Source organism: Aspergillus fumigatus, chromosome 2, assembly GCF_000002655.1.
Source record: "Aspergillus fumigatus Af293 chromosome 2, whole genome shotgun sequence".
NCBI lineage: Eukaryota > Fungi > Ascomycota > Eurotiomycetes > Eurotiales > Aspergillaceae > Aspergillus > Aspergillus fumigatus.
Window position 1 is genome coordinate 3,759,982 of NC_007195.1, and position 26,613 is coordinate 3,786,594.

General features: G+C 53.0%; 12 protein-coding genes across 12 annotated transcripts; 7 read left to right on the forward strand and 5 right to left on the reverse strand.

Annotated features, from left to right (window-relative positions):
• Positions 1–541: 541 nt before the first annotated feature.
• Positions 542–2,500, forward strand: eng2 (putative GPI anchored endo-1,3(4)-beta-glucanase; the record flags this gene model as incomplete). Its single annotated transcript, XM_750676.1, has 1 exon — positions 542–2,500. The coding sequence occupies one exon, from the start codon at positions 542–544 to the stop codon at positions 2,498–2,500; it is 1,959 nt and encodes a 652-aa protein (XP_755769.1).
• Positions 2,501–3,151: 651 nt separating this feature from the next.
• AFUA_2G14370 (uncharacterized protein) lies at positions 3,152–3,900 on the reverse strand (the record flags this gene model as incomplete). Its single annotated transcript, XM_750677.1, has 2 exons — positions 3,152–3,546; positions 3,621–3,900. The coding sequence occupies 2 exons, from the start codon at positions 3,898–3,900 to the stop codon at positions 3,152–3,154; spliced, it is 675 nt and encodes a 224-aa protein (XP_755770.1).
• Positions 3,901–4,292: 392 nt separating this feature from the next.
• Positions 4,293–4,890, reverse strand: AFUA_2G14380 (methyltransferase family protein; the record flags this gene model as incomplete). The annotated part of the gene is made up of 2 exons (XM_750678.1): positions 4,293–4,353; positions 4,376–4,890. 2 exons carry the CDS (start codon positions 4,888–4,890, stop codon positions 4,293–4,295), a joined length of 576 nt encoding a protein of 191 aa, XP_755771.1.
• Positions 4,891–5,233: 343 nt separating this feature from the next.
• AFUA_2G14390 (class I SAM-dependent methyltransferase) lies at positions 5,234–6,136 on the forward strand (the record flags this gene model as incomplete). Its single annotated transcript, XM_750679.1, has 1 exon — positions 5,234–6,136. The coding sequence occupies one exon, from the start codon at positions 5,234–5,236 to the stop codon at positions 6,134–6,136; it is 903 nt and encodes a 300-aa protein (XP_755772.1).
• A 489-nt stretch (positions 6,137–6,625) lies between these two features.
• AFUA_2G14400 (T6SS phospholipase effector Tle1-like catalytic domain-containing protein) lies at positions 6,626–10,010 on the forward strand. The gene is made up of 2 exons (XM_077804205.1): positions 6,626–7,117; positions 7,185–10,010. Exon 2 carries the CDS (start codon positions 7,247–7,249, stop codon positions 8,396–8,398), a length of 1,152 nt encoding a protein of 383 aa, XP_077660367.1. The 5' UTR covers positions 6,626–7,117; positions 7,185–7,246; the 3' UTR covers positions 8,399–10,010.
• Positions 10,011–10,546: 536 nt separating this feature from the next.
• AFUA_2G14410 (carotenoid oxygenase family protein) lies at positions 10,547–12,929 on the forward strand. Its single transcript, XM_750681.2, has 2 exons — positions 10,547–11,146; positions 11,204–12,929. Exons 1-2 carry the CDS (start codon positions 10,997–10,999, stop codon positions 12,794–12,796), a joined length of 1,743 nt encoding a protein of 580 aa, XP_755774.1. The 5' UTR covers positions 10,547–10,996; the 3' UTR covers positions 12,797–12,929.
• An 804-nt stretch (positions 12,930–13,733) lies between these two features.
• Positions 13,734–15,912, reverse strand: AFUA_2G14420 (carbohydrate esterase family 5 protein). Its single transcript, XM_077804206.1, has 2 exons — positions 14,643–15,912; positions 13,734–14,591 (listed from the first exon to the last, which is right to left on the reverse strand). The coding sequence occupies exons 1-2, from the start codon at positions 15,145–15,147 to the stop codon at positions 14,020–14,022; spliced, it is 1,077 nt and encodes a 358-aa protein (XP_077660368.1). The 5' UTR covers positions 15,148–15,912; the 3' UTR covers positions 13,734–14,019.
• Positions 15,913–16,345: 433 nt separating this feature from the next.
• Positions 16,346–17,955, reverse strand: AFUA_2G14430 (cytochrome P450). The gene is made up of 2 exons (XM_750683.2): positions 17,141–17,955; positions 16,346–17,086 (listed from the first exon to the last, which is right to left on the reverse strand). Exons 1-2 carry the CDS (start codon positions 17,758–17,760, stop codon positions 16,480–16,482), a joined length of 1,227 nt encoding a protein of 408 aa, XP_755776.2. The 5' UTR covers positions 17,761–17,955; the 3' UTR covers positions 16,346–16,479.
• A 1,024-nt stretch (positions 17,956–18,979) lies between these two features.
• AFUA_2G14440 (putative cytochrome P450) lies at positions 18,980–20,901 on the forward strand (the record flags this gene model as incomplete). Its single annotated transcript, XM_750684.2, has 5 exons — positions 18,980–19,422; positions 19,516–19,603; positions 19,652–19,796; positions 20,080–20,350; positions 20,432–20,901. 5 exons carry the CDS (start codon positions 18,980–18,982, stop codon positions 20,610–20,612), a joined length of 1,128 nt encoding a protein of 375 aa, XP_755777.1. The 3' UTR covers positions 20,613–20,901.
• A 667-nt stretch (positions 20,902–21,568) lies between these two features.
• Positions 21,569–23,412, forward strand: AFUA_2G14450 (uncharacterized protein; the record flags this gene model as incomplete). The annotated part of the gene is made up of 4 exons (XM_750685.2): positions 21,569–21,735; positions 21,945–22,445; positions 22,499–22,594; positions 22,656–23,412. The coding sequence occupies 4 exons, from the start codon at positions 21,569–21,571 to the stop codon at positions 23,014–23,016; spliced, it is 1,125 nt and encodes a 374-aa protein (XP_755778.1). The 3' UTR covers positions 23,017–23,412.
• Positions 23,413–23,951: 539 nt separating this feature from the next.
• Positions 23,952–24,972, forward strand: AFUA_2G14460 (SDR family oxidoreductase; the record flags this gene model as incomplete). Its single annotated transcript, XM_750686.2, has 3 exons — positions 23,952–24,390; positions 24,496–24,857; positions 24,913–24,972. 3 exons carry the CDS (start codon positions 23,952–23,954, stop codon positions 24,970–24,972), a joined length of 861 nt encoding a protein of 286 aa, XP_755779.2.
• Positions 24,973–24,988: 16 nt separating this feature from the next.
• Positions 24,989–26,591, reverse strand: AFUA_2G14470 (FAD-binding oxidoreductase; the record flags this gene model as incomplete). Its single annotated transcript, XM_750687.1, has 3 exons — positions 24,989–25,469; positions 25,523–26,436; positions 26,508–26,591. The coding sequence occupies 3 exons, from the start codon at positions 26,589–26,591 to the stop codon at positions 24,989–24,991; spliced, it is 1,479 nt and encodes a 492-aa protein (XP_755780.1).
• Between the last annotated feature and the right edge of the window lie 22 nt (positions 26,592–26,613).

Here is a 26,613-nt window from a genome sequence, read left to right on the forward strand (position 1 = left end):
CCAATCCCGAGCCTGTATTGACATGTCGATGGCGCCTTGGACTTTTAGACTATGGTAACAATGGGGCGCCAGGTCATTGACCATGGTGACAAGAATATTATTGGCATTATTTTTTTTTTTTTTTTTTTTTTGGCAGGGCAATGGCAAGCACAACCAGGCGCGGCTAAATGGGTCGAGCATTCTTGCCCTCGTTCCTATATTATTAGCATCTCCCGTTGCCTTTGTTGCCATGGTCTCACATACTTGATCGTTGTTCATCGTGAATCATTTCCTTTCGTTATTTCTTCTTTTAAGCTGGCCAATCTCAGGCCTTTACATTCTCTCAATCTTCAGTTCATCATCGCAGATCGATTCTGCCCACCTTCCTTTCTTACCAGCTATTGCTAGACTACACCCTGGACGGTGTCTCATCCATTCTTTGCAAGCAATTCTGTCTTCTATTCTTCGCCTGAGTAGCGATCGGCTGGAATCTTTTTCAGCTGCGTTCCTAACTTTAAGCGACCATCGCTCCTTAGTCTTGGTGATTGTTCGACAGTGCAACATGGCCCCGTCGTCGCTCTTATTAAGCGTAGGATCTCTCATTACTTCGTCCTTGGTCTCAGCAACAGCCCTGGAGGCTCGTCAATCACAAACGTATCAGCTTGCAGAGTCCTGGCAGGGCGAAAGCTTCATCAATGACTGGAATTTCTTCGACGGAGCTGACCCTACTAACGGCTATGTGACATACGTTAATCAGAGCTTCGCTAAACAATCCGGGTTGGTCAAAGTCACTGAGAGCGGTAGCTTCTATATGGGTGTCGACTACGAGAGTACCTTGAACCCCAACGGCGCCGGCCGTGAGTCGGTACGGATCGAATCGAAAAATTACTACACGGAGGGACTGTATGTCATCGATATCGAGCACATGCCTGGTAGTATTTGCGGCACATGGCCCGCCTTCTGGTCCGTCGGTAAGAACTGGCCCAACGACGGTGAGATTGATATCATTGAGGGTGTCAACTTGCAGAAGGCAAACAAAATCGTCCTTCACACCAGCGGCTCCTGCGATGTCTCGGGCAGCAACGACATGACTGGTACTCTCTCTTCCTCTGAGTGTGGCGAGGCTTCCGGCACGGTCGGATGTGTAGTCAAGGGAACCAATGGCAGCTCTGGCGATCCTTTCAATGAGTCGGGTGGTGGTGTGTATGCTATGGAGTGGACTGACACCTTTATCAAGATCTGGTTCTTCCCTCGAAGCCAGATTCCGGCTTCTCTTGCCAGCGGCAACCCCGATACCTCGTCGTTTGGAACCCCTATGGCGCATCTGCAAGGCTCATGCGACTTTGCAGAGCGCTTCAAAGCACAAAAGTTGATCATTGACACAACCTTTTGCGGCGACTGGGCCGGTAATGTTTTTGCCGAATCCACCTGCCCCATGAGCGATCCCAGCAGCCCCATGCAGAGCTGTGTCAACTACGTCGCTCAGAATCCCGCGGCTTTCAAGGAGGCGTACTGGGAGATCAACTCCATCAAGATCTACCAGTACGGTGTCAGCGCTGCTTCGTCCGCCGCCGTCTCGCAAGCTACAGCCTCCAAGGTCGAAGGCACTCGGGTGTCGGCCCAGGCCGCCAATACCGCGACGCCCACCGTTCCCGCCCCGGTTGAGACAACCACTGTTCCCCAGCCAGCTCAGACCAACACTGTTGCGACTTCCGCTGCTGATCACGCCACACCGTCGTCTGCCGAGACCACGACTGTTCCCGCTGCCACTGGGGCTCCCAGTGTGTCGGCGACTGAGGGCGGCGATTCGGAGTTGGAATCAACCAGCACCGTCTACGTCACATCGACTACCACTATCTGCCCTGTCGCAGAAAGTTCATCCGCAGCTGCCGCGGGTGGCAAGGAGGACGCGCCCTCTAACGGGACTTCTGGCGCCGAGGTCGCTGCAACTTCAGTCGCTGCTGCTGCTCCCGCTGCTGCCACAAGTGGGCACCCGGGTGCCGATGCCATCGCAAATTCTGCCGCTGCTACGTCTACTGATGCCCAGTCCGAGAGTGCCACATCTCGGCTGACCGCAGGCGCTCTTTCTGAGATCCCTACAGCACCTCCGGAACCTGTCTCCCAGGCCGTCAGCACGGGATCCTTCGATGACTCTGACACTGCGCAAGGCGACTCCGAAGAGCAGGGCTCTATTGCCTCCGCATCTGTTGCGCCTTCCACAATCCCAGTACCCGCCTCATCCAGCGCTGCTGCACTTGGTGGCTCTTCTATCGCCAGTTCTTTCGCTTCGTCTCGCCTTATTCCCAGACCCACTGGAAGTTCTACAGCCGCATCCGCCACTGCCATTGCCACCTGGTCGCCGACAGCTGGTGAAAGCGCTTCGGGCACGGCAAAAGAATCGGCGACACTGACAACGCCGTCTGAAGTGTTTTTCACTCCTGGCCTCAGCAATGGCGCAAACAGAATGTCGGTTGGCCTTTCTGGTCTGATCGGTGTTATGTTCATTGCTGCTCTGGCATAGACGGTGGCAGATGATGGCTGGTGGTGTTTTGTTCTTGCAATATATCTTCACACATGGGAGTTTCGAAACCTTCCTACAATACCCCTGTTGTACATTAGAAAGAGCTGTTTTTGTTGCGCTTGCGCTTTCCTTCGTTCAGATCCTACTTCGGATTACCTTGTGGCTCTCTGCAGGTACTAGGCCTTGATTGTCCCCTTATTCCTACCATACACATAGTAGACTAAAAATGAGTTACAATTTAAGACAGATTCATCGGAAGAGTTGCCCTAGCATTATCATCATTCTGATAGATATGTCCTTTCTCCTCACCGACCAGTCCGCTCAACCAGTCTGAATATAAAAAACATAAACCAAATAGGAAACAAGCAGAAGATACTTTTCCTAGAAGCATAGAAACTCCTCTTCCACATGCTCTAAGGTTGGGACGGGTCATGTCATGCCCCGTGACATCACTACCACTCGTTGGTATTAAAGTAGGGAAAAAAAACATGCCACTAGATCTTGTAGCGCCGCCAGAGTCCGATCTGATTCCAATGAGATCAAGGGTATTAATGGGGGTTGTCCCTGAAACATCGATTCCTGGGTTTCATGCATAAGCAAAATACAGTAGACCGCTCTGGTCGGTTCATATATACAAAACAAGACAGGAGATCACCGCAACACATTCCGAATCGCCGCCTCCATCCACAACTTCGTATACTGCTGATGCAACCAAACAATATGCGGGGGCATCGGCTGGGCCTCCGCCTTCCCCAGACCCTGGAAGAAACAGCTCTTGAGCCCAAACTCCGCCACCCCCTCGTTGGGCTTCACCTCCACAGACATCTCAAACAGACCATCGGAGGGCCGGACCTCCTGCACACGCGGCGACGCCCCGCATCGCACGACGATCCGGTCGGGGGTCTTCTCGACGACCTCGAAGTGGTCCGTGATCAGGGTGCCGGGTTCGTAGGTGGAGGAGCGCAGCTCGGAGCGGGACCAGAGCTGGTTGGCGGTTTCGGGGCCTTGGTATTTGCGGGCGAGGTAGGCGCGTTGGAATGCGTAGCCTGACGTTGCAGTTGTTAGTGTTGTTGGCTTGTATGAGAGGATGTGAGCTAAAAGTTGCAAGGTGCCTGCCTACCCCAGCCGCTCCAGACTCCGGCGCAAAAGGCCTCGACTAATTTTCCCTTCTTCTCGAGGAGGGTGGGGTCAATGTCTGATAAGGGGACTCTGCGGATGCAGAGATCATGGGTGGTAGGGTTGCGAAGGGGGTTAAGGGCATTGAAACGGGCGGAGTGGAAGATGCGATCGGTTAAAGGCAGCGGCACGAAGACGTCGTTGCGCGTGTACCAGAAGAACCCGCCGACCGTGGCGGCGCCGCCGATGGTGGTTAGCTTGAGGAAGCGACTGAAGATCCCCATGGCCAGCAATTCAATTGACTAAGCTCTATCCAATAATGTAGCCCAAAGTAGACGAGAGGAGAGGACAAATGGATGAAGAAGCGGGATGGATGGTGTGGCAGAGTCGAGGGAAGTGAAGTGTGAACGTTGGGGGGGCACGAGACTCCACCGGACCAACTCCGATGACAGCTAGTTCAGGTACTGCACGTCTCGACGCATAACAGGTCTATTTTCAACAGCAGAAAGAAAAGGACTGCAGGCTGAGCTCGATCAATCTCTTTTCCTAAACCGAATATCAACGCAATAGTTTTGTTCAATGTCGTACTTATACGTGTGGTAGGGGTATCACAGTCGTCTCCAACTCAATGATGTCATTTGTTTTGGGCCATCTCTAGCTTCAGCTCCACTGATATCTACAGTCTCAAATGATGGACAGACGTGTCAATGGCATCAAGAGTATCCAAATGATATTCGCTACAAAATACCCGGAATGTACCTCGCCGTTCTGGCATTCCACCTCTCCCACTCCCTCCCAAATTTCTCCTGCAGCATCCTCTCCTCATCCCTTACCCTCATCCGTATCAACATCACACCTACCATCCACAACGCCCCTACCACCATCACTCCCAATCCATCAAGTCTTTCAATCGCACCTTTACGCAACAAGCAAGCTCCTACGGCCCCATCCCACCGCCAAGACAGCCCAGCACACCCCAGACACACCAAGACCAACGCCGTATAACTCGGATGCTGGACATACGCATATACACCGTCCGTAACCAATCGGTCCGGCACGGACAGATAGAATGTGAAATTCCGGCCTAGGCTTCCAAACGCCGAGAGACGGATGGCGGCGCCGGATGCGATGGTCAGGAGGGAGAGAAGCACCGGCGGAGTCCAGGTGAGGTTCTTTGGGCTGAGATTTTCGGGGTGAGGACAGATGGCGGGCAGAATGCTGCCATTGGTGTTTGGTGCGTAAAGTAGGGCGACGAGCGCGTGGTAAGCGCTCATGATGATCAGGGCGCGGCTTACGCTGATGGCGAAATTGCCAGTGATGATGCGGATGCGGTCGGTTTTGAAGGGGGATCGTTGGGTGGTTGTCGGAGGTATTACGCAGATTGCGCTGAGGGAGCCTGCCAGTAGGATGGCGAGAGATAGAGTAACAGCTGATAATGAGGTCATTTTGTTGCGAGTAGAGTGGTGTCTGAGGGTGGAATGGGAAGGCGAAACAATAGTATCCGAGGATCAACAGCAATCAATACACTCCAGGCTGGATTTCCGCCTGTTGCGGAAGCTCTCCAATAATGATAAACAAGGATAGAATCTCCCCAAGAATTATTATACATGGTTGACGATGATGAACCAGAGGGGAAGAGGGAAGAACTACGGTAAAGATCCACTGCCCGACCCCGCATTGGGGTATCACCATCTACTCCCCGGTGGTTCTCCAGATCAACCAGACCCAAACAAACAAACAATCATCAGACATCCGACCAACTCGTTTCTAGAGATAACAATGATCCTACCAGCAGAATCAAACATCCGCTTCAACGCCGAAGCCGCCAGATGGGACGATAACCCCTTCGTACATGAAGCCACCCGCCTAGCCTACGAAACCCTCCACCCCCTCATCACGACTCTATCAAATGGCCGCGACCAAACCCTCGATGTCCTCGAAGTCGGCTGCGGAACCGGCCTGCTCACCCTCCGTGTTGCGCCGCACGTCAAGCACATCGTCGCCATTGACCCCGCAGAAGGCATGATCGACGTCCTGAACGCGAAGCTCTCAGACCCAACCGCACCCAAAAACCTCACGCCGCTCTGCCACTTACTCACCAACCCAGAAGACCCCGTCCTGCCCCCGGCGTCCGCAACCGAGTATACAGGGCCCGGAACGGGGGCCAGGCGGAAATACGACCTCATCCTCTCCCACCTCGTCATGCATCATGTCCCCGACCTGCGGCAGTTCCTGAGCACGCTGCGCGGCTGTCTCAAGTCCGGGGGGAGGGTGTTCCTAACGGATTTCGAGGACTTTGGGCCACAGGCGAGGTTGTTCCATCCCAAGGATAAGCTTGGAGGGGTGGAGAGGCATGGGATCCCGCGCGGGTGGATGGAGGATCTGATGCGGGAGGTGGGGTTCACCGAGGTCCAGGTGAGTGTCGGATGGACGATGGAAAAGGAAGTGGAGGATTGGGAGGATGGCAGGCGGGAGATGATGAAGTTTCCGTTCTTGGTGTGCGAGGGTGTTTGCCCTTGACTTGCCTAAGTTGCAATTCTTCCAGATAAACTGGAGGCATTGAATGCTTACTCCATCCCGTGAGCCATGGCCAGCGTGTTTTGTACCGTAAGCAGCTGAGGTATAAGGCTGGATGCAAGGGATTGACCCTGTACATATGATGGATCTACTAAGCACTATCAATCAATAAGCTCATCCTGTTCAGCTGGCGACAGACAGCCTTCCTGCTGGGCTCATCCGGCGGTGAGATTCGTTGCGCCGAGAGATGATCTGCGCCATGCATCCGCAGTTCGCAGCGCGTTGAACGCTTACAGGTCGTGCTGAATGAGTAGTCACACGTAGCTAATAGATCAGCTTTTCTGCCATTGACCATTTTATACCACTCCTGATCATTGGAGGGATGTTAGGAGTTTCCACTGTCGCGAACTGCACCACCGCCGCTACCAATATCGACACAAAAGATCGACCAACACCTTTAGAAGAAAAGTAAAGATGGGACATTTGGGCCCCATTCGGCCTCCGCTCAACCACCTAATCATATCTGACGTACGCCAATCCTGGCGCAAACCTATAGATAGTACGCCGTGGCCGCCTGGTGGTCATGCACGAGGCTGATCCTGGGGCAATGAGGCCTTTCACCTGAAGCTGAGCGTCGTCGCTCACGGGGCCATCGCTTTCAAATGTGTCTAGTCTTATAAATATGTAGATCCCGTTTGTCTCTAGGTATCCCCAGTGACAATCTCTAGCCTTTTTAAATTTTTGGGTATCAACAAGTGTCGCCGACATGACGGACAAGGACTCCGAATGCGGGTGTGACGACCCCCCCAGAGAGCTCGTCCTGTGTTTCGATGGCACGGGAAATACTTTTCGTGCAGACGGTGGTGAGAGTAACATCCTCAAGATCTTTCGGATGTTAGATCGGACCAAGGCCAATCGATGTATGTGCTGCCATTCACACAACGACTGATGTTGTGCTAACGAGCATAGTCTGCTACTACCAGCGTATGTATATTCCCCCCCCCCCCCCCCCCCGGCCCGACTATCAACGACAGCCACTAATCTGGCGCAGCTGGCATTGGATCAGATATAACGCCCGGCTCGGTCGCTCACGCCGTCTTGCGCCCCAGGGGCATGTCATGGACTCCAAAGGCCTTTGACCTTGCGCTTGCGACCTCATTCGATCAGCATGTTATTCGAGGCTACCGATTCCTTGCACGCCGATGGGTACCGGGCGCCAAGATCTACCTCTTTGGCTTTTCTCGAGGCGCATACACAGCTCGATTCCTGAACGAGATGCTCGATTACGTCGGCCTGCTTTCTGCGGACAACGAGGAACTGATCCCCTTCGTCTGGGAGGCGTTCACGCAGTGGAAATTCTCCGAGGGTGAGAAGCCAGAGGAGCGTCTGGGTGCAATGCGAAGCTTGAGCGTGAGTCGAGAGACGATGTGTCGACCCGTTGGCCAAGTCCACTTCTTGGGCTTGTTCGATACGGTCAACAGCGTGGCCGAGTTTAACAAGGAGAGCAGCACGCGGCCAAGCCCGAAGATCATGAGACACGCCGTCAGTATTGATGAGCGGAGGATCAAATTTCAGCCCGTACTCTTCGAGAGCAAGTTGGGCACGGGATCACCGGACATGAAGCAAAGCGTTGATGACTGGAAGAAAGGACCCGAAAACATTTATGACACAGACAATGACGGGGAGTTCTCAATACTCGAGGCCGACTTTAAGGAGGTATACTTTGCTGGAAACCACGGCGACGTTGGGGGAGGCTGGCCGAGCAAGTCCTGGCCCGCAAGCCAGATCCCTCTGACATGGATGGTCCAAGAAGCCATCAAGGCCGGGCTTACGTTCGAAAGCAACAAGCTTGAGGTGCTCGGCTGCCAAGATCCAGCAACATGTGGGAGCGGTCAGGACATCGTACGCCAGGCTGAGCGCGCTCAGATCCACGACTCCCTCGACTATGATAGTGGACGACCAACCGAGACTTTCTTCTGGAGGCTTCTGGAGTGGATCCCCTTCAAACGACCAAAGATCACGCCGGATGGTTCGGTCTGTATGACTCGATGGCATGCAAGAGGTTCGCGAAGGCCGCTTCCCAAAGACGCCAAAATTCACGGCAGTGTCATTCGACGGCTGCGAGCCGACCCGGGGTACCGGCCGTACAATCTGGGACTTGGCAACAAACCAAATGAGATGGACAAGGCGGAAGAAGACCGGAATATTGGAGAATGGAGGCGGATTGAGAATGACGGCTTGCGTGACTATTGGGTGAAAGTTTAGATTGCATGCTCCTTTCGTTTAGCCTCGTTTTCTGTATACTGCTGAAACAGTCGCTCCCCGAATTCAGACTGGAGGTGTTTATCTTTGCTGTTAGACCACCTGTACCAGCAACTAGCACTCTGGTCTATTTTCTTTTGATTCACTGGTCTCTGTCCTTCAAGTAGGACTCTTGCGCGTATCACTGAACATTGTCATTGCAGGATTCTAATTTATGACGGCAAAGGATAGCGTTCGTCATGGGATTTAAGATTGACAACGCCACTATTTGGATTGGTATCTGAGGGCTCATAGCCGCGGAGTATCGCCTGGAACCCCATCTGGAATTTCTGCAAATATCACAGTATCGTTTCTGAGATGGCTGTTGACAATTAGAGTCGTAGTCGATGTCCTGATTGGGCTCCGTCGGTATGTCGTCGGCCATTTGGGGGAGTCAGAGCAGGAAGACGCTGTTCTCAGATGAAGCTTATATGGCGACAACGACAATAATGCACTAAATAGGTATTCTCTGCGCTAACACAGATTGAATGATTCGATTTGCTACCTAGAGAGAGGCTTGTCGATTTACTCTGCACTTCTCTGGAAAGGGTCGCCCCCGGCCGCTTCCAGCCCCACCCTAGCATGACTTGACATTGCTTAGTAAAGCACTCGTCCAGGTCTGATATGGTATTCTTGCAGGTTCCATTACCCTCTCCAAGGACATGATGTCGAGTATGTACATGTACCAGGAAATTTATTGGTCATTGTGGACAGTCTCTCCTGAATCCTGCTCGGAAAGACACAACATCAGACGAGGCAGAGTTCACCCTGCCCGCGTTCACATGTTCCCAGAATCAACGTGTTTCCCCGGCCATAAGATCCCTGGTGAAGAATCATACCTTCTGTATCTGCGAGACAGTTGGTATCGACAGATAGTTGAGAAGCTTCATGTTGGGGAGATTGACAAGTAATTCACTCTTATCAACGCTGAGGATGAGCAACCCGTTGCTTGCTGTGAAGTGGAGAATGGGCACGATGTGCCCTGTAGAGTGAGTTACCTTGATTCTTCGATAGTCATCAGCATCGAAATCATTCACTTCTTCGCTGAAAACGTACTCGAATCGCTGGTTAATGTCATACTTGTCGAATCGAATTGGTTGCTATGGGCCCCCGATTGATACCCCAGGTAATACTCCTGCACTGGCTCTGGACTTCAAGCATACTGGCTTTGACGGAAGTAGAGTCTGATACCCGAAACCTTTCGTCTCCCAGTCCTGCTGCTCTGAATAAACAGACATCAACTCCCTTCGTTTGCCCCGGGGCGGTTGACCTCCAGTTAAACGTTCATAAGAGCACAGTTTCCCGCGTGACTCGCACTCAGCACACGGCTGCAGGCCATTACACGCCTTTTTCAGGCGGGCACAAACATCGCAGGCGTGCCTATGTTTACCTCCAGATTCCGCCTTGGGAATCTCCTGCCCTGACTGCAACCGCTTAGCGCACGTAGTCCAGTGTCGACGAAGAACATCCCTGTCGTACAAACTGTGTTAGTTCAACAGCGATTGCAGTGCAGAGGAGCCCTGCCGTACCCGCGACTATACGCAGAGCTGCAGAACTGGCATCGGTATTGTTTAGGAGGCTTATCTAAGCCGATCAGTCAAGCCTTGATACATTTTGCAAGCACGCTTACGGATGAGTAGATGGCGTTTAAGGTGGTCACTGCGGTGAAATGTGAAGGAACAGATCTCACATCTCAAATGACGACCAGCCTGGGAGTTTGGACTCATATTTTGCTCCCTTGTCAGTACCCGCTCTGTGTATCCTGCATATGCTGACTACATGGATGCGACAACTTGAACGTTGACTCTGCCGAAAAGATCACTATATCCTGGTTGCCTACGCCGAGACCGAGGCACGGGACTGAATCATCACCGACGGCATTCCCCCGCAATGTTGATTTGTGGATTCAGCCGATGATTGACGTAGTTTTGAGAATTCAATAACAAGACGATACATGCTCGACCCGATAATTAGCGTCAGTCACTGGATTTATGGCAATGTTCGATGAAAAACCTCGATTGGATGGGCACTGTTGTATTTCCTCAACTGACCTGTTTCTCTGGCAGCAATGTGCATCAGTTACTAAGCGACGTCACGTGGCTGGCCACTGGTAGCACTCCATCTCAAATACATTCATCGTCAGGGGAAACTGTAGAGACAATGCTTCAATTCCTAGGTTCCCGAATTGGAGACGGAAAAATACCAAGAATGTAACCGCTCTGGATTGTCATTGAGCTTCTCAGGCCAGAGAAGCGCGGCTTTAATAGCCAGAATCCATATATCCCATATGTCCCAGAATACCTCGTACAATAGATCGTGTATGAACCTTCAAAATCGAGGTTAACCTTCCTCAGATCAAATGTTATGATTGGCTGCGCCAGAATGCGCCATTCCTCCACCAGGAATTCACTTCGTGTCCGTCGGGATCCCCCCAGCGACTAGGAGCGTATGACCATCAGTATGATACATCCGGCTTTGGTGAAGGTGGTTGTATGCCGTCCAGCGCATGATCCGAATACTTTCCCCCGATTCTCAGGGCAGGTATAAATTCCTCCCTGAAGGATGAAGCTGTTGTTGCTCGACCGCGAATCCTGTGTTCATTGGAATCTGAACATCAAATCATCACCTTCAGATCATAATTCTCTCAGATTTCTTCGTGGCAAGATGGCCAGTGTCCAAGAATACTTCAATAACTGGCCGAATGATGAAGGAGTAAGTGAAATGTACGCTTAAACCTGACGAACGGTTGCTGACTGGTACGATCCGCAGTTCAATGCCAACTATGAGGAACGTCAACCGGTTGAACTCTCCTTGACTGGTCATATCCCGGACTACGCGGCAGGCGTTCTCTATCGCACGGGTCCGGGAAAATATACAGTTGACACAGAGAATGGAGACACCTTCAAGATATCGCACTGGTTTGACGGCTTCAACCAGACCCATCGATTCCAGATCTATGCTCCAGATGAGTCCCATGCGTCCACGCGCGTCTTCTACAACTCCCGCTTTTCGACAGATTTGCTGATCGAGGAAGTGAGAAAGACCGGCTCCCTCGAGAAACTCAGCTTTGGCCAAAAGCGCGATCCCTGCAGGACTGTCTTCCACAAAGTGCAGACATCTTATGCCCCGGAAAATGATCCATCCTATCACAACATAGGGGTGACGCTGTCTGTTAACATGCCTGGTCTAGGCCATGAAACCGGTGATCGCGCGAGGAATGCTTCCGGAATTAAGAATCTGTATGCAAAGACCGATGCCAGCCACTACAAGCAAATCGATCCGGAGACTCTGGAGCCCATTGGACTCGCTGCGCAGAAGGATCTGCATCCTGAGCTAACCGGACCATTGTCGGCGGCCCATGCAAGATCCGATCCAGTCACTGGAAACGTATATAACTTCAACCTAGCATTCGGTCCGGAAGGATCCATCTACCGTATCTTCTGTGTGTCTGCTTCAACAGGCACCACGTCGATTCTGGCCCAATTCCCCGGAACTCCGGCGTATCTCCATTCGTTGCTCATCACAGATGACTATGTTATCCTCTGTGTATGGAATTCGCACGTCAATCCAACGAAGCTCGAGAATTCTTTCGTAGAAGCTATCCAACCATTTGACGCCTCGAAACCCGCAACTTGGTACGTCGTCGATCGCAAGGGCAGCCGAGGGCTCCTCGCGACGTACAAAAGCCGCCCCTTTTTCTGCTTCCATACCATCAATGCATGGCAGGAACCTTCCGCTGATGATCCCAAACAAACCGACATCGTGGCCGAACTGGTCACGTTCGATGACCTCACCATCATGAAGAAAGCCTACTACGAGAACATGCTTTCGTCGTCTCCCAGCGCAAAGACCTTTGTTCAGGGGAAGCGGGATGGGTGTCGTTCAGCGCTGACTAGCTTCCGGCTGGCGAGGATTCCGTCAGCTCCAACTTCGGAGGTTCAAGAGGCGTCCATCAACTGGACAGCATGCCAGGGCTATGCTCCTGAGCTGCCTACCATGAACCCGAGATATGTCACGCAGAAGCATCGGTACACCTATGCCGTGACTGACTGCGGCGAATCGACTTTCTTCGATGGCATCATGAAATACGACAGCGTGGCCAAAGAGACTATTGTCTGGAAACAGCATGGACACTCGCCTGGAGAAGCAATCTTTGTCGCTAATCCTGCGGGCGCTGATGAGGATGATGGTGTCCTTCTGAGCGTTGTGCTGGATGGGAAGACCGGGAAAAGCTACTTGCTCTGTCTGGATGCCCGCGATATGTCTGAGCTGGGTCGAGCGCATCTCAACGGACCGGTAGGCTTTGGTTTTCATGGCCAGTATGTTCCTACGGGTGGAGGGCTGCCCACGGGGGATTACTAGGCCTATTTTTCTGCTGCTGAGATCCCACCCCAGGTCCCCCTCTGTTCCTGCTGTTCCCAGCTTGTGTACTTCCTTTGCTTGCAATATGTGTGAATTTTCGCAATGATTGTATTCTGATAACTATCACCGAGAGTCCTCTCTTGCATGGCTCGTACGAGTACCCCAGAAGGCTTAAGGACAGTAATACTTGCCACAGTTCACAGGGCAATATACAGGGCCCCAAACCTTCATAACATGGCATGGTGCACCATTAGCGCCGCCTGGGCCCACACACGAGAGAGGATTTGAGGGTCAGTTCATTGCTTATGAGGTTATTTAAGGCAAGCATGCAAGGAATAGAAACTTAAAGATCCAACCATGCATGTTAACAAAGTTGGCATTGCATGAAGTGTTATTGCACAGGATAGAGCCACAAAGATCACATCAGAGCAAGATCCTGCAACCCTGGACCTTGGTATTCCAATTGGCTCCAAGTTGCGAATCATTTTTGCACATTCCTTCCCCTGGTTGGGGTCAATCGTTCGTGCCACAACTGCAGAGCAATCCACCAGCCTGGTGCTGTGCCCATATCGATTGGATTCAACCGACCCCGAAGACTAATGTTGTAGGCTCCAGTTACGAAAGCGCCGACTTTGCAGGCTTTTCTACCTGTTTGTCTTGTGCTATGGTGCCAGCTTTGCCACGTTGTTATTGTTCTGCGTAGTTCCGGAGCCGTGTCGGGTCTTATTACTCCACTTAACTGCTACCTTATGCAAGGCCATTAGCCTGGATTGGCTGAGAAGGACCTATTGCCTATGAAATGGAGACTTACTCTCATATGGTTCTGGGAGTCGGTCATCATTAAGCGGGATCTTGCATGCTTACCTGCATCCGACCCGCTGGGACTCGTCACCTTCGCCTGCATTTCCGTCTGTCTGCACAGTTTGCTGAGTCTGGTTATACTTGCATTACAACCGAAGCTGCCAAGAGGTTGCATTTGAACTCATGTTGGGCCACATATTGCTGGGAACGTTATGTAGAATTCAGCTCCTGAAATCAAATCTATATCAATATCCAAGATCTCTGGACTCTCGAGAATCAAAAGTATCCAAGGTGCCAGCGCCAGCGCCAGCCATGCCACGCCAGTTCAAGCGCGACATCCCATTCGTAATCAATGAGCAAGGAGCGAAATCATCTAACCAATCATCCAGTAACATCCATAGTCAAGGCCAAGAGCAAGGAAGCTAAGCCTTAACCCCCGAAGCCGTAACCAAAAACTGCGCCGCCTCAGCCGCATCACTGCCATAGCTCAAATGCGCAATTACATTCGCTCCATTGAGACAAACTGGATCTCCAGCCGCACAGTACTCCTTGACATTCGCCTTGTCCACCTTGCCCACAGCCTGAGACTTGAACGGATCACCAAACAGAACCGCCGCTGCAATCTGGCCCTGACTCAGCGAGTTCGCCGCGTTGTGCACGACCATCGCGCCCTGCGAGTAACCGCCGACCACGACCTTGGTATCGGGACACTGCGATAGCGCTTGCTTTACCATGCTGGCCATGGTGGGCCCGCCCGCGGCGCCGAGCAGGGCGTTCCCCTCGACAGAAGCGGGGTAGTCGACGCCCTGCACGACGACCTTGTTGTTGAGGAGGGAGCGGAGCTTGGTGGCGACGGGCGGACCAACGACGGAGCCCATGTTGCCTAGTTCGGAGGTGCCACGGGCGAAGATAAAGGTGAGGGGTTGGCAGGCGTCTTTGTTCTTGACGCCGTTTTCGGTCATGGATCCTAGAAGGCCGCGTTTAGCAACATGGTCTGAGTATCTTAGCAGACGACTAGGTTGGCGGGGAAAGAGGGGGAACTCACCACCGAGGAGGCCGAAGAGGGCGCCGCCCGAGTTGGAATTGGAGCTGGTGGCGGCGGTACCGCTGGTGCTTGCCTCAGCGCTGGAACCGGTGGTGCTTGAGCCCAGCCCGTTGAGACCGCTGAGTCCGCCGAGTCCGCTGAGACCGCTGAGTCCGCTCAGTCCGCTCAGTCCCGAAAGACCAGAGGCGCCGGAGGAGCCGGAGCTACCCAGACTACCTAGACTGCCCAGGCCGGGGATGGAGGTAGGCAAGGTGAATCCCGGAAGACTGAAGCCGCTTCCAGAGGAGGAGCCGCCTAGACCGGGGATGAGCGAGGCCAAGGCACCAAGACCAGACGAGGTGGAAGAGCCACCACCGCCTAAGGTAGGGAAGAGAGAGGCCAGAGCACCGAGTCCATCAGTGCCGGTGCCGAACTGACGCTTCTCAAACTTGGATTGAATGGTTTTGGTGGGTGCACCAGCAGCCAGCCCAGCGAGGAGGACAACAGCAGTAGCCGATATCTTCATGTTGTCTCAGAATAACTCTCAAAAGAATGAAAAGAGCCCAGCTCTAGTAGGAACGAGTGACTGTTGAGACGAAGGAATGAATTGTCTGCTCTACTTGCTCGACACTCTTCTCCGACTCAGAGAGACGCGTGCAGACCCTTTATACCTCTTCTCTCCATCCTGAAACCGGCATTTACTCAAAGTTCAACCGAGGAAGGTAGAAGTAATGCCGACCTCAATCGCAGGCATCCGGTGAACTGGATGGCTGCCCCCTGTTTCATCGCAGGCCAGCATAGCCAGCATCTAGAAAGATGATCGTCGTTAGGGCTGCGATCTGTCGACTGAACTTTGGACACGGAAGATCCTCGGAGAATCCCTGAATCTTCCGGGGAGTTTCATGTTTGAGATTTCGTTTCGGTGCACAGGTCACGTTCGATCGATGGTTTTGGATAGCTCTGCGAGAGGGACTCGGCTCGGCAATTGCTTGGATTCGAGATTACACCGTTATCGTTCAGATATCTGGGCCTCACTGCCGAATATTTGAATCAATCGTGCGACTGGAAGACTTTTTTTTCTTTTTGCGAAGGATCCGGGCCATGATTGATTTCTCATCTCGCCGAAGTCATATCATATCCTCAGCGAGGGTGTGACCTAGAAAATCCATCTGCTTGAAGAGCGTCATTATTCTCCCTGCTTATCGGAACTCCATTGTTAGCTTGCACCTTCAACACCCTCGTAAAGGAAGGGCTTGCTGTGAAGCCTCAAAAATGGGTCAAGCCCGCCCAGGTGGTCCCTGTGTTTCATCCTGCAACGCCTCCGGCATCAACCGGCACCAGCCCTGTGTGGGTCGAGCTGTTCGCATGACCGGTAAACTCAATTGACACGACCGATCTCACCATCTCGTTAGATCAAACGGCCAATCCAAAGCAGCATGACTCCTGATTCGGGACTGAGTTCGGCGTGGCTGATTTGGCTGTCGCAGGGTGAATCAAATCTCCTGAAACGGGGACGTTTGCCGGAGGGGCGGAGTCGGACATCCGCTGGTGATCCGTCAACTTGGATGTTGATCAAGTCTATGGAGTACGGAGTAGACTAGATGGGATCGTGACTCGAAAATGGTGAGGTTTCTAAATTGGGATCTGGGAGATGGCGCGGCTGACAAGTCGCCGACAACAGGTGATAGATCATGCTTGAGATGTACAATATTCTGGCATGGAGATGCGGAGCTGCCACGATTCAAATGTGTTGTATAGCTTTCAACGACTGACACTGATTGGCATGGAACCTGCTGCTTTATTGAGAGATATCTTCTTCTACTTCATACGACTGGAGAGGAGTACATCCTACACGAGATTACCTCGGTCTCACTCTCACCAGCACATCCTCTCCATCCTTAATTGACATAATCCCCAGCACAGGCTTCCCTTCCTCAGCCGCGGGGATCCTCGTCGTCACCAGCTCCACATCAAACCGCCGCAAGAGCATCGCAACAAACAGCAACACAAACCGCTTGGCGACATATCGACCTGGACACTGCGTCGTCCCACCCCCGAACGGTCGCCAGTTGTCGCTCCGGGTCAGATTGCGGCCCTTCTGCATGAACCGCTCGTGTCGGAACTCCTCCACGGGGTAGTCTACGCCGAAAATACTCTCGTCAAAGTGCAGTTGCCGGTAGGGGATCATCAGCCGGTTTCCCTTGCGCAGGATCTTACCGCCGATAATGGTGTCGGACGTAACGAAGCGCACGGAGGCAGAGTACGCGGAGAGACGGATCGTTTCGTTCCACATGGCGTCCAGGTGGGGGCAGTTGTCGTGTAGGTAGTTCAGGTCGGGGATGGACTTGTCAGGCAAAAAGGCCGGGAGCGTCTCTTGCCGGATGATGTCGACGTAGTGCTCAGGACCGTAGTGGAGGATGTAGGTGAGTAACCAGAACGCTGCTTTGCGCGTGTTGGTGTTAATCCTAAGCTGTCAGCTTGCCTCGATGCTATCCGTAAGTAAGATGGCAGGGCCGTACCCCCAGTAGATTGTCACCAGCATAGTCGCAATGTCATCCTCGCTGATTCCCAGGGCACGCATCTCGTTCTCCATTGCCTTTGTGAACCAGGCATCCCCCTGCCTCGACTCCTGCGGCAGTTGGATATACTTCTTCAACGCGCGCTGGATTGCATTCCGTGCAGATTTCATCTTCCCCGCCAGAAACTCGGGATACTGATACAGAACCTGCCAGCTCAGCTCGTCAAAAACAATGAATGTCTGCGGCAGCTTGGGATCAATCCCGTCCAGTGCCGGCCCAAAATACGCCCGCTGGCCGGCCCTGGTGAAATAATCAGAGCACCACTGCATCAATGGCAGGACGATACCATCGTCCTTCGTCACCGCTGGCGGACCACTCTGGATCGCATAGGGACATTCGCGTCTGAGCGCGTCCAGGGTCAGCCGAGGTTCCACCCAGTCCAAGAACTGCTTCTCCAGGAAGTCCAGATTATCCCCCGGATATAATTGGTGGATGTGCATCTGGCGGGCCAGCGTCGCCAGCGGTTTGCCATGCGGATTGGGGAACCCGGGCTTGTCCTTGGGCAGAGGCTTGTACATTGTCTTGACACACGACTCGGTGTTCCCGCAGGCGCGCATCATGGCTTGCACAAACTCGTTGAAGGAGAGAGTGTCGGTGTTGCGGTACGCCTCAGCGACATCTTGGGGTTTAGTGATGACGTAGATGAGAGAATTAGCAATGGACAGAGCGAACGGATCTTGGATGTTGTTGAAGTAATTTCTAGGTGCTTCAATGAGCTACAACGACACATGAGCGGAAGAATCGCAACGCACCTTGCTCTGGACAGAAGGGCATTGGAATTGCTGAAGAATGCCGCCCCATGCCCTAGTCACAATCAGCAAGTACGTAGCCAGAGACCCAAGAGGAAAATACGCACCCAGGACTAGACGTTGTTAGTTTGAGATTCAATGCTGGGGAGGATAACCTACAAGGAATGCAGTATGGTAGTTCCTTCGGATCGTTAGGATGAAACGAAGGCAATATGGTGAACCGCCATATTCTCCATAGAACCAAAACACAAGCAGAGGTGACTGCTACCGTCAGAGCGGGATACTCCTGTTTAACCCAGGAAATGCCTTGACCGGTCCAGTCGATTGCTGCAGAAACTGCGTCAGAAAGCATGGTGAGTTGGAGCCAACAATCCAGTGGAGGAAGACGAAGACGTAACGGATGCCGGTCGGTTTATGTACTCGGTACTGGAAGCGAGTACGTACGTGTACATTTTTCCTAGCCAGTCAAATCCGTGCATATATGCTGTTGGTGTTGGCAAGCGCCAAATCCATGTCAATATATCGCCTAGGCGTACGCCCAAGTCCGTTCCGGGCTATGTTGGAGATGGGCCGAACTCGTCTGACCTATTGGTATATAATAACGTCTGGACTTTTTCTCCCTTCCCCCGGTTTGTTGAGTATTATATCTCGATGATACCAATTGACTATAGCCGTTATGTTGGAGATTCTCGTCACCTTCCTGATATTCTGTTTCAGACGCATCCGCGGTCTATGGTATCTGGCCCGGGGACCAGAAATCATTGACAGAGCGTACATTGCAGTGCGTGAACATTCCCTCACTCGGTAGTGATATGTTCTGACTCGAACAGGCAGAGGGGAAGCCCTTTAGGATATATACTCCCTCGAATGATCACTTGTTGGTTACGTCGAAAGAGCATATCGCGGAGCTGGTCAACGCGCCGCTTCAAAACCTGTCACTACATGCTGTAGCTAAAGAGGTACGTTCCCTCCCCCTGTTGAAGCAGCAGAAGGTAACACCAAAATGTAGATTCTACAGCCTAAATACACCATGTTTGGCTTTGAGTGGCATAACCAACGAGGTGTCGAGGGGACCGGCTTTGTCCGTGCACTGCGCAGTAGGCTTACGGCTCACCTGCCTATCCTAATGCCTGAGTTACAGAGGATCGTCGAGACTGCCATTGCAGACGAGCTTGTTGCACCTGGAAGCGACGGTAAGTGGGGCTCGCCCCAGTTATGCTTGATTCCATCTGACTGCAGCAGGCTTCGTGCGTTGCAGACTGTTCCCTATGATCAAGCGAACGGTCACCAAGGTCAATTGCTTCGCCTTCTTCGGGGAGGAACTTGGTACGACTACCCTTGGCATGTCAGACACCGCCAGGCTCATTGTGTTGCAGCGCAGAATCCCGAGTTCACCGCGGCTGCCTTGGAATTCCCGCAGAGGGTTATCCTAGCCGCCGAGATTTTGCGAATCACTCCGAGTTTCCTCCGACGGTGGGCACCTTGATACAAAGCGACTGAATTGACTTGGCTGACCACAACAAGGTCCGTTGCAAACCTAGTGACGCGACAGCACTACGCCGTTAGGACACTATTCCGCTATTTGAAGCCCATTGTGGAGAAGCGGTTAGCAGCGAGAGCCAACTCGCCCAGGTCTCTGCAAGAGGATGCTCCGGTGGGACTCAGCCCCGGATGATTTTGTCGCTCGGCTAACAGCCTGCAGATGGATTGCATGCAGTGGCTGATTGACACGTCGCCGCGGAAAATACCGTGGACCCCGACCAGGATGGTTGGTGAGATTGTTGCCGTCTGGTTTGGCTCGGTGCACCAGCTGGCAATGGTGAGGTCGTACTCAGCAAGAAGGAACCGTCTTTTGGGCTCAAAGAGGAAACCCGTAAAGCTAATCGTTTAGTGGTAACCTAGACCACCACATACGCCATCGAAGATCTCTGTCTGCATAGCGACTATGTTGAGCCGCTTCGAGCGGAGATCCAACAATATCTCGAGGGCCCGTGCAGGAGGAGGGTGGCCGAGATGCCACTCCTTGACAGTTTTGTGCGGGAATCGATTCGTTGCACTAACTCGGATGCAAGTGGGTGTTGGCAATTCTTTCTGGATGATCGTACATGCAGCCCTTGCTGATTTAGGCAGTTACCGTCCGACGAAAAGCGCTGACACCATTCATGTTCTCCGATGGGCTCGAAGTCGCAGAGGGTGATTGGGTATGTATCCCGCAACGAGCAATGATGCGCGATCGGATCAGATACCAGAATCCGCAAGCATTCGACGGGTTTCGATTTGCCAGAGCAAACAAGCAATTACGTGCGGGAGATGTGTCTCTGGACGTACCCGAGAATAGCCCTCTGACCATGACAGACGTTAGCGTGGACTGGCCAATTTGGGGGCTAGGAAAGACGGCCTGGTGAGGGGAACCCTCAGACAACCCCTCATTGTTATTTTTGGAAGACATACTTTCTTGGCTGACATGCTTGATGATCCATAGTCCCGGCAGGTTTTACGCTGCCACAATCCTCAAGCTGATTATGGTGTGTATTCTGGAGAAATGGGAGTGTCGGTTAGAAAATCCCAAGAGCCAACGGTGGAGGACGTGGCGGTCAAGCGTAGTACCCCGTGAAGGGACGGTTGTTATGTTCAGGAGAAAAGAAGAAGCGTTGACTGGATGACGGCGATGACGATAAAGACGATACTTTGGTTAGTGGTTGGCTATGGGGCACTCCTGCAGAGGGTAGACGCAGCTAAAAGCAGATCGACATCCGAGTCACCTCCGCCGCACCAGAGCAACCTCGGTGATGGTGACATCCAGGTCTCAGTTTGCTTTTTTCCACTGTGTTTCCTCTCTGCACGTTCTGCCAACAATCCAATTAACTGTTACCTGTGAATGGACTATCCTTTTCCATTCTACCTTGTAAGCGGCTACCCCTGCAAGTTGAAGCTGCAGAAATGACATCCCACCAGTGAGAGGATCAGGCCGTATCCCACACTTGTCAACTTCTTCATCGGCTGTAAGGCTGGATGCACGGTCATCCAATGGACGCTCATTCGACTGGTGTAAAGCAGTAAGTGTTATCCGCGATCGTCTTCACCTGTCCGCTGTAGGAAGGAGGAGTCCCGGACAATAATTTGAGATGTACTTTTTTTCAACTCGTAGTTTTTAGCTTTCATGAATGAAAGAAGAGGATTCGAGTTGCTCACTTGAGGAACAATGAAATCAGTCTTCAGTACGGATTATGATCATCAGATGCGCTGCGTCATACATTCATCCATCCTTTGTTGACCTGGAATAAGCGCAAAGCATAATTGACCACCCAACTTCAAAGAACAAAGAATAACGCGGGATGCGAAGCTCGGAAACGAGGAACTAGAGCTGTTTTAGATTTACAACTTATAAAGCTAATACCTCGAGCTCTTTGTTTGAGGACAAGCTGCTGGTAGGCAGTAAAATATTGGATAATTGGCATGTCAGTGCACTGGTAGCACTGGGCTGGCTGCAATGCGAGCAGCCCCGATAAAGTCAACAGGCGCATTGAGATTGAAGTAATGCTCAACTCTTCACTTTCTGTCCTCACAGCTCAATACATCTGGGCAACAGACAGCATGATAGTTTCCATGCTGTATTCGCATGATGTCTTCCCTCCCACCAGGTACGGATCTTTGCGCCATTCCAGCAGCTGAACCTCCACCAGGCCAGACATCCAACTTCGTAAACCCACCGAACTTGGCCACCGAAACCATCGCGGTGACAACCGTGACGCTCACTTGGGCGACACTATTTACAGCAGCGAGACTGTATACGAACTTTCGCAAGCTGACTTGGGCTGACGGTACGCGGCGAACTCGCGATTCTACAGCTTCCCCCGGGAAAAGACACTGACGAGCGCTTGTAGGCTTTGTGCTTATCGCGCTGGTGCTGTCCGCAACATACAATGCCTTGGTTCTGGATAGTCAGTTTCTGGTCTATGAGATTTGTCGCTTGATTAGACTGATGATCCGTCTAGTGCTCAAATACACCCGCCATCAGTGGGATATCCCCGCCTGCTGGTTTACCGCCAGATACATGAAGGCATGGCAATCCCTGTTGCTTGCACTTCGAGTGCTTACCATGCGACTATCCAGATACTCTACGCACAAGGCACCCTCCTTGGGCCCGTCATCTTTTTTGCGAAATCCTCCATTTTCCTACTCTGTCGACAGATCTTCACCATCCAGAAACAGATGAAATACGCCATCCGGTTCGGTCTGCTCTTCACTTTTCTTCTTTACTGGCCAGGCGTCGGTCTGGAATCGTACTTCGCCGCACCGCATGTCGGCGAGACATGGGAGGATCTGCTGGTCAACCACCGACCAGTGAAATTGATATACTGGGGGATCGTGCAGGGAACCCTCTCCGTGATTCTGGACATCTACATCTTCATCCTGCCACTGCCGCTTCTCGCGAAGCTGCAACTTCCGCGCAAGAAGCGATGGAAGCTCTTGATCATCTTTTCGACCGCCATGATGTACGTGAACCCCCCCGATACCAGAAACGCGAAGAGACACTGAGTAGGTGCAGGGGAATCGTCGCCAGCGTCATCGCACTTGTTTTTCGCATTCAGCTGCTCACCACCTCCGACACCACCTATACCCAGAGTGCGCTCTTCATCTGCGTGTAAGCCAGCTCAGAAAAGCCATTTCAAGACCCCCGCACTGACAAAAAAATGCCAACCCAGAAACGTCGAGAACAACGTCGCCATCATCGTCAGTTCGATGCCCTTCTTCGCGGCTTTTTTCAGAAGCCATGTCCTCGAATCGGCCCTTCTCAAGACTCTACGCTCAAAACTAAGCTCTAGCGGGGGCCGCTCCGTCATCGGAACGGTAGACCATCATATGGTCAAGGATACACCGTCCCCATCGCATCTGCTGGGCGATACCCCGGGTCAGTACCATGAGCTGAGAGACTTTGCTTATGCAACGAGCACCAAGATCCAGGCGGGAGGGGGAGGGGAAGGGGAACCGCCGTCCACGCAGGGAAACGGAATCTCCCGGGAGGTCAACATTGAGCAGGAGATTCGGGAGCATTCCATTGTATGATAATGACTAGTATTAGTCTTTTGTTCAAGTAGACAAGGATCTTGGCGGGGACCTTTTTGTTTAAGGTAATGATAATCGCTGTGAATATTGTATGTATGTTTGTATGATTCATTCACATGCTTCTGGTAACACTTTCGACCTGTTCTCTCAACTGTTGCCTCGAGACGGACAGACCGGCCCGTCCCCTGCAAGGCTTCGGTTGCCTTCCTGTCCAGTTCAGTCCGTCAATTTGGCCCCTCGCGTCGTGTTCGACTTTCTCCGATATTTGATGATGTCAATAAGACAGACAGGATTCTCGATAGATTACTCCGAACTGCCAACGGCAACCATCAAGCAAGTCGAGCCCGCGCCCTACTTTAGTTACGGCGAATCCCCGACATGATTCGATGGAAACAGGCAGCGATAGTCATGCTTTAAATAGACACAGGTGATCTATGTGCGACACTGACACATACATTGGCACGGACAGAATGCAGGACGTGATGGCTGTGCTTAGCTGCAGAGTCCAGAGATTCCAGGATGCAGTAGTCCCAACTGGGCAGAGACTCGGTGAGTCTCCGTCTTTTCTTCCCAGCCTGATGATCCCTGATCGGTTCCCCTCATCGCATCATCTCGTAGGTCTTTTTCTTCATCTCTGGTTCTACTTTCTATCCCTCCTTTGATGTCCTCTGGACATTAGATTGTCAGTCGGATCTTCAAGATTGCATTACAACGGGGATATTAGCGGGACAGGTGCCAGAATCCATCAACTCCTCTGTATCTTACCGTAGCATCACGATGGTGAGCTGATAATAGACCCCTGTCTGTCTCGTTAGGCAATCACATAAACAAACATCTTCCCATCGTAGACACAATCACATTGTCAATCTCAATCTCAATCTCAGACAGACAGACAGATACACCATCGCGACTAAATCGTCCAATATACGACTGCAATGCCCACAACCAAGTCCATCCTCATAACCGGCTGCTCGGCCAACAGCATCGGCGCAGCTCTCGCCCTCTCCCTCGCCAAACGAGGCCACCATGTCTTCGCCACCGCCCGCTCCCCCGCTAAGATCCCCTCCCCACTGACCACCCTCTCCAATGTCACCCTCCTGCAGCTCGACGTGACATCTCCGGCCTCGGTCGCTGCCGCCGTCCAGGCCGTGCAGGATCACGGCCACGGGCTGGACGTGCTGGTCAATAACGCGGGAGCGGGGTATACCGTCCCCCTGCTGGATGCGGACCTGGAACACGCGAAGCGAGTCTACGAGACGAATGTATGGGGTGTGGTACGGATGATACAGGGATTCGCGGACCTGCTGGTTGCCCGTCGGGGGAGGGTAGTTAATCTGAGCAGTGTGGGGGCTGTAGTGAATACGCCTTGGATTGGTATCTGCTTTCCCCTCTTGTCAATTTTTTTTTTTTTCTTCTCTCTCATCTCCGTCTGACTGCTGCTTTCGGCTGGATAATAGATTAATGTGGACAATCGTGCAGGGGTATATTCGTCATCCAAAGCGGCCGTCATGCAGATCTCCGAGACGCTGAGGTTGGAATTGGCCCCCCTGGGCGTCGGCGTTGTTTGCCTGATGGTGGGCACCGTTAGCACCTCGTTTCATGAGAATGAGCCGCGGGTGGTTTTGCCCGCGGGCTCGCGCTATGCGGCCATCAGGGATGTCATTGCGCAGTGGGCGACGGGCCAGTCGGGGCCGAAGGGGTGCTCGGTTGAGGAGTTTGCAGAGTCGATTGTAGATGATGTGTTGGGGGCCAGCGGCAGCGGCAGCGGGGGGTTGGTCTGGAAGGGACCAAATAGTGCTGCTGTTAGGATCTTGTCACGCTGGTGTCCCGTCTGGCTGTTGGTGAGTCATTGGGTTACGTTTCCTCGGTTGAATGTGTCTCGCTAAAATGGTCTAGGATCGAATGATGAGCAATGGACAGGGACTGGATGAACTGGCGAAGAGTGTAAAGAGTTGATTGTCTGCATGACTAGCTACTGGGAAGGAAGTTTGAAACCACCAGGCATCTGGTTCTTGAAGACCCCCTTTGGATCCACGGCCTGGCTCACTCGCTGCAGCTTCTCGACACTCGCCTTTCCATAGGAAGCGATCGGGTCCTGCCAGGCGGCGGCGTAGTTCAGATACACGTATGGCTCGTAGGCATCCAACTGGCGCGCGTCGTCTTCGATTCTGTCAACGAGGGCGCGCGCGGCCTGCTCCACCTTTGCATCATCCGCCTCATCCTCCCACGTAGCATTGAGGAGGGTGACAACCAGGGCGCCAGAAGTCTGCGAGAGACCCAGACAATTCGTCGTAGAAGCCCGAGCATAGATCGCCGGTGGGAGCGGCTCCAGCGAGACGGACCACACAATGCCAGGGACGTCCTCGATGGCCGCCAAACTAGCTCTCCATTGTCGATACGTCGCGTTGAGCATGGCGACGGTCGAAGCATGTGTCGTCACGGCCGACAATTGCCTGCCATCGTCAGTAGCTGCCGGCGTGTGATTCCAGGCAGAAGAAATGCATACCTCTTCCCATTGGGTGCAAACGAGCCCTGCTCCCGCGACATCTCATGCACGCTCCTCAGCCGCATCGTACTGAACATCGACGGGATCTCCATAATCGGCGCAAAGACAGCCGGACACTCCTCCGCCTTGGTATACACCACGCTATTGACCACCGCCGCGCCCTTGCCCTTCGCAAACCCAAAACTGGTAATCAGCGACGCATACTCATCGTACCCCGTGGCCGAGTTCAGATCGGCAAACGCGCGCAGCTGCTCGTCGATCGTCTCAAGGGCACAGTAGACCGTCCCGCCCCAGAGAGGCCCCTGCTCAAACGTCCGGAAATCGACCCTTGTAACAATGCCAAAGTTGGCCGCCCCGCCGCGGAGGGCCACAAGGAGCTCGGGGTTTTCGTTCTCGTTCGCCTGCACGACCGTCCCGTCCGCAAGGACGACCTCAAAATTCGTGACGGTGTCGCAGGTCCACCCGTACCGCGGCGAGAAGTAGGAGATCCCCCCGCCGATGGTGAGCCCACCCACGCCGACCTGTGCGGCGCGTCCGCCGGCAACGGACAGACCTAGCGGATCGAGGAAAGCGTAGACGTCGCCCCAGGAGGCGCCGACGCCCACCGACAATGTGGTGCGATCATCGCTGAGGGTGATGGCATTGAAGGCGCGCAGGTCGATGGTGATGCCGTTGGCGACGTTGCATGCGCCGCCGAAGCTGGTGTGGCCGCCAGAGCGGATGGCGAACTGGCAGTTGCTGTTTGTGATGGTGGTGACGGCGGTAGAGACATCTTCGACCGTGGTAGGGGAGACGAAGCACAGAGGCTGGAGCTTGGAGTTTTGTTGCGAGAAATAGGAGTTTGTGCATGATTTGTAGCGATGGGTGGGGGGGAATGAGACTTTGTCGCCGAGGATGGTGGAGAGAGCGAGGCACTGGTGTGGTCAGTGTTGTAGTCCGTAGTTGTAAGTGGGCAGAGGTCTGAGAGTCAAGAGGATCGACATACGCAGATTCCCATGGCAGAAGTAGAATCCACGACTGGATTGGTAGCATTGTCGTTGCTGACGATGGGAAGCTGGTTGGTTTCCATCCTGCACAGCCAGGTTAGTATC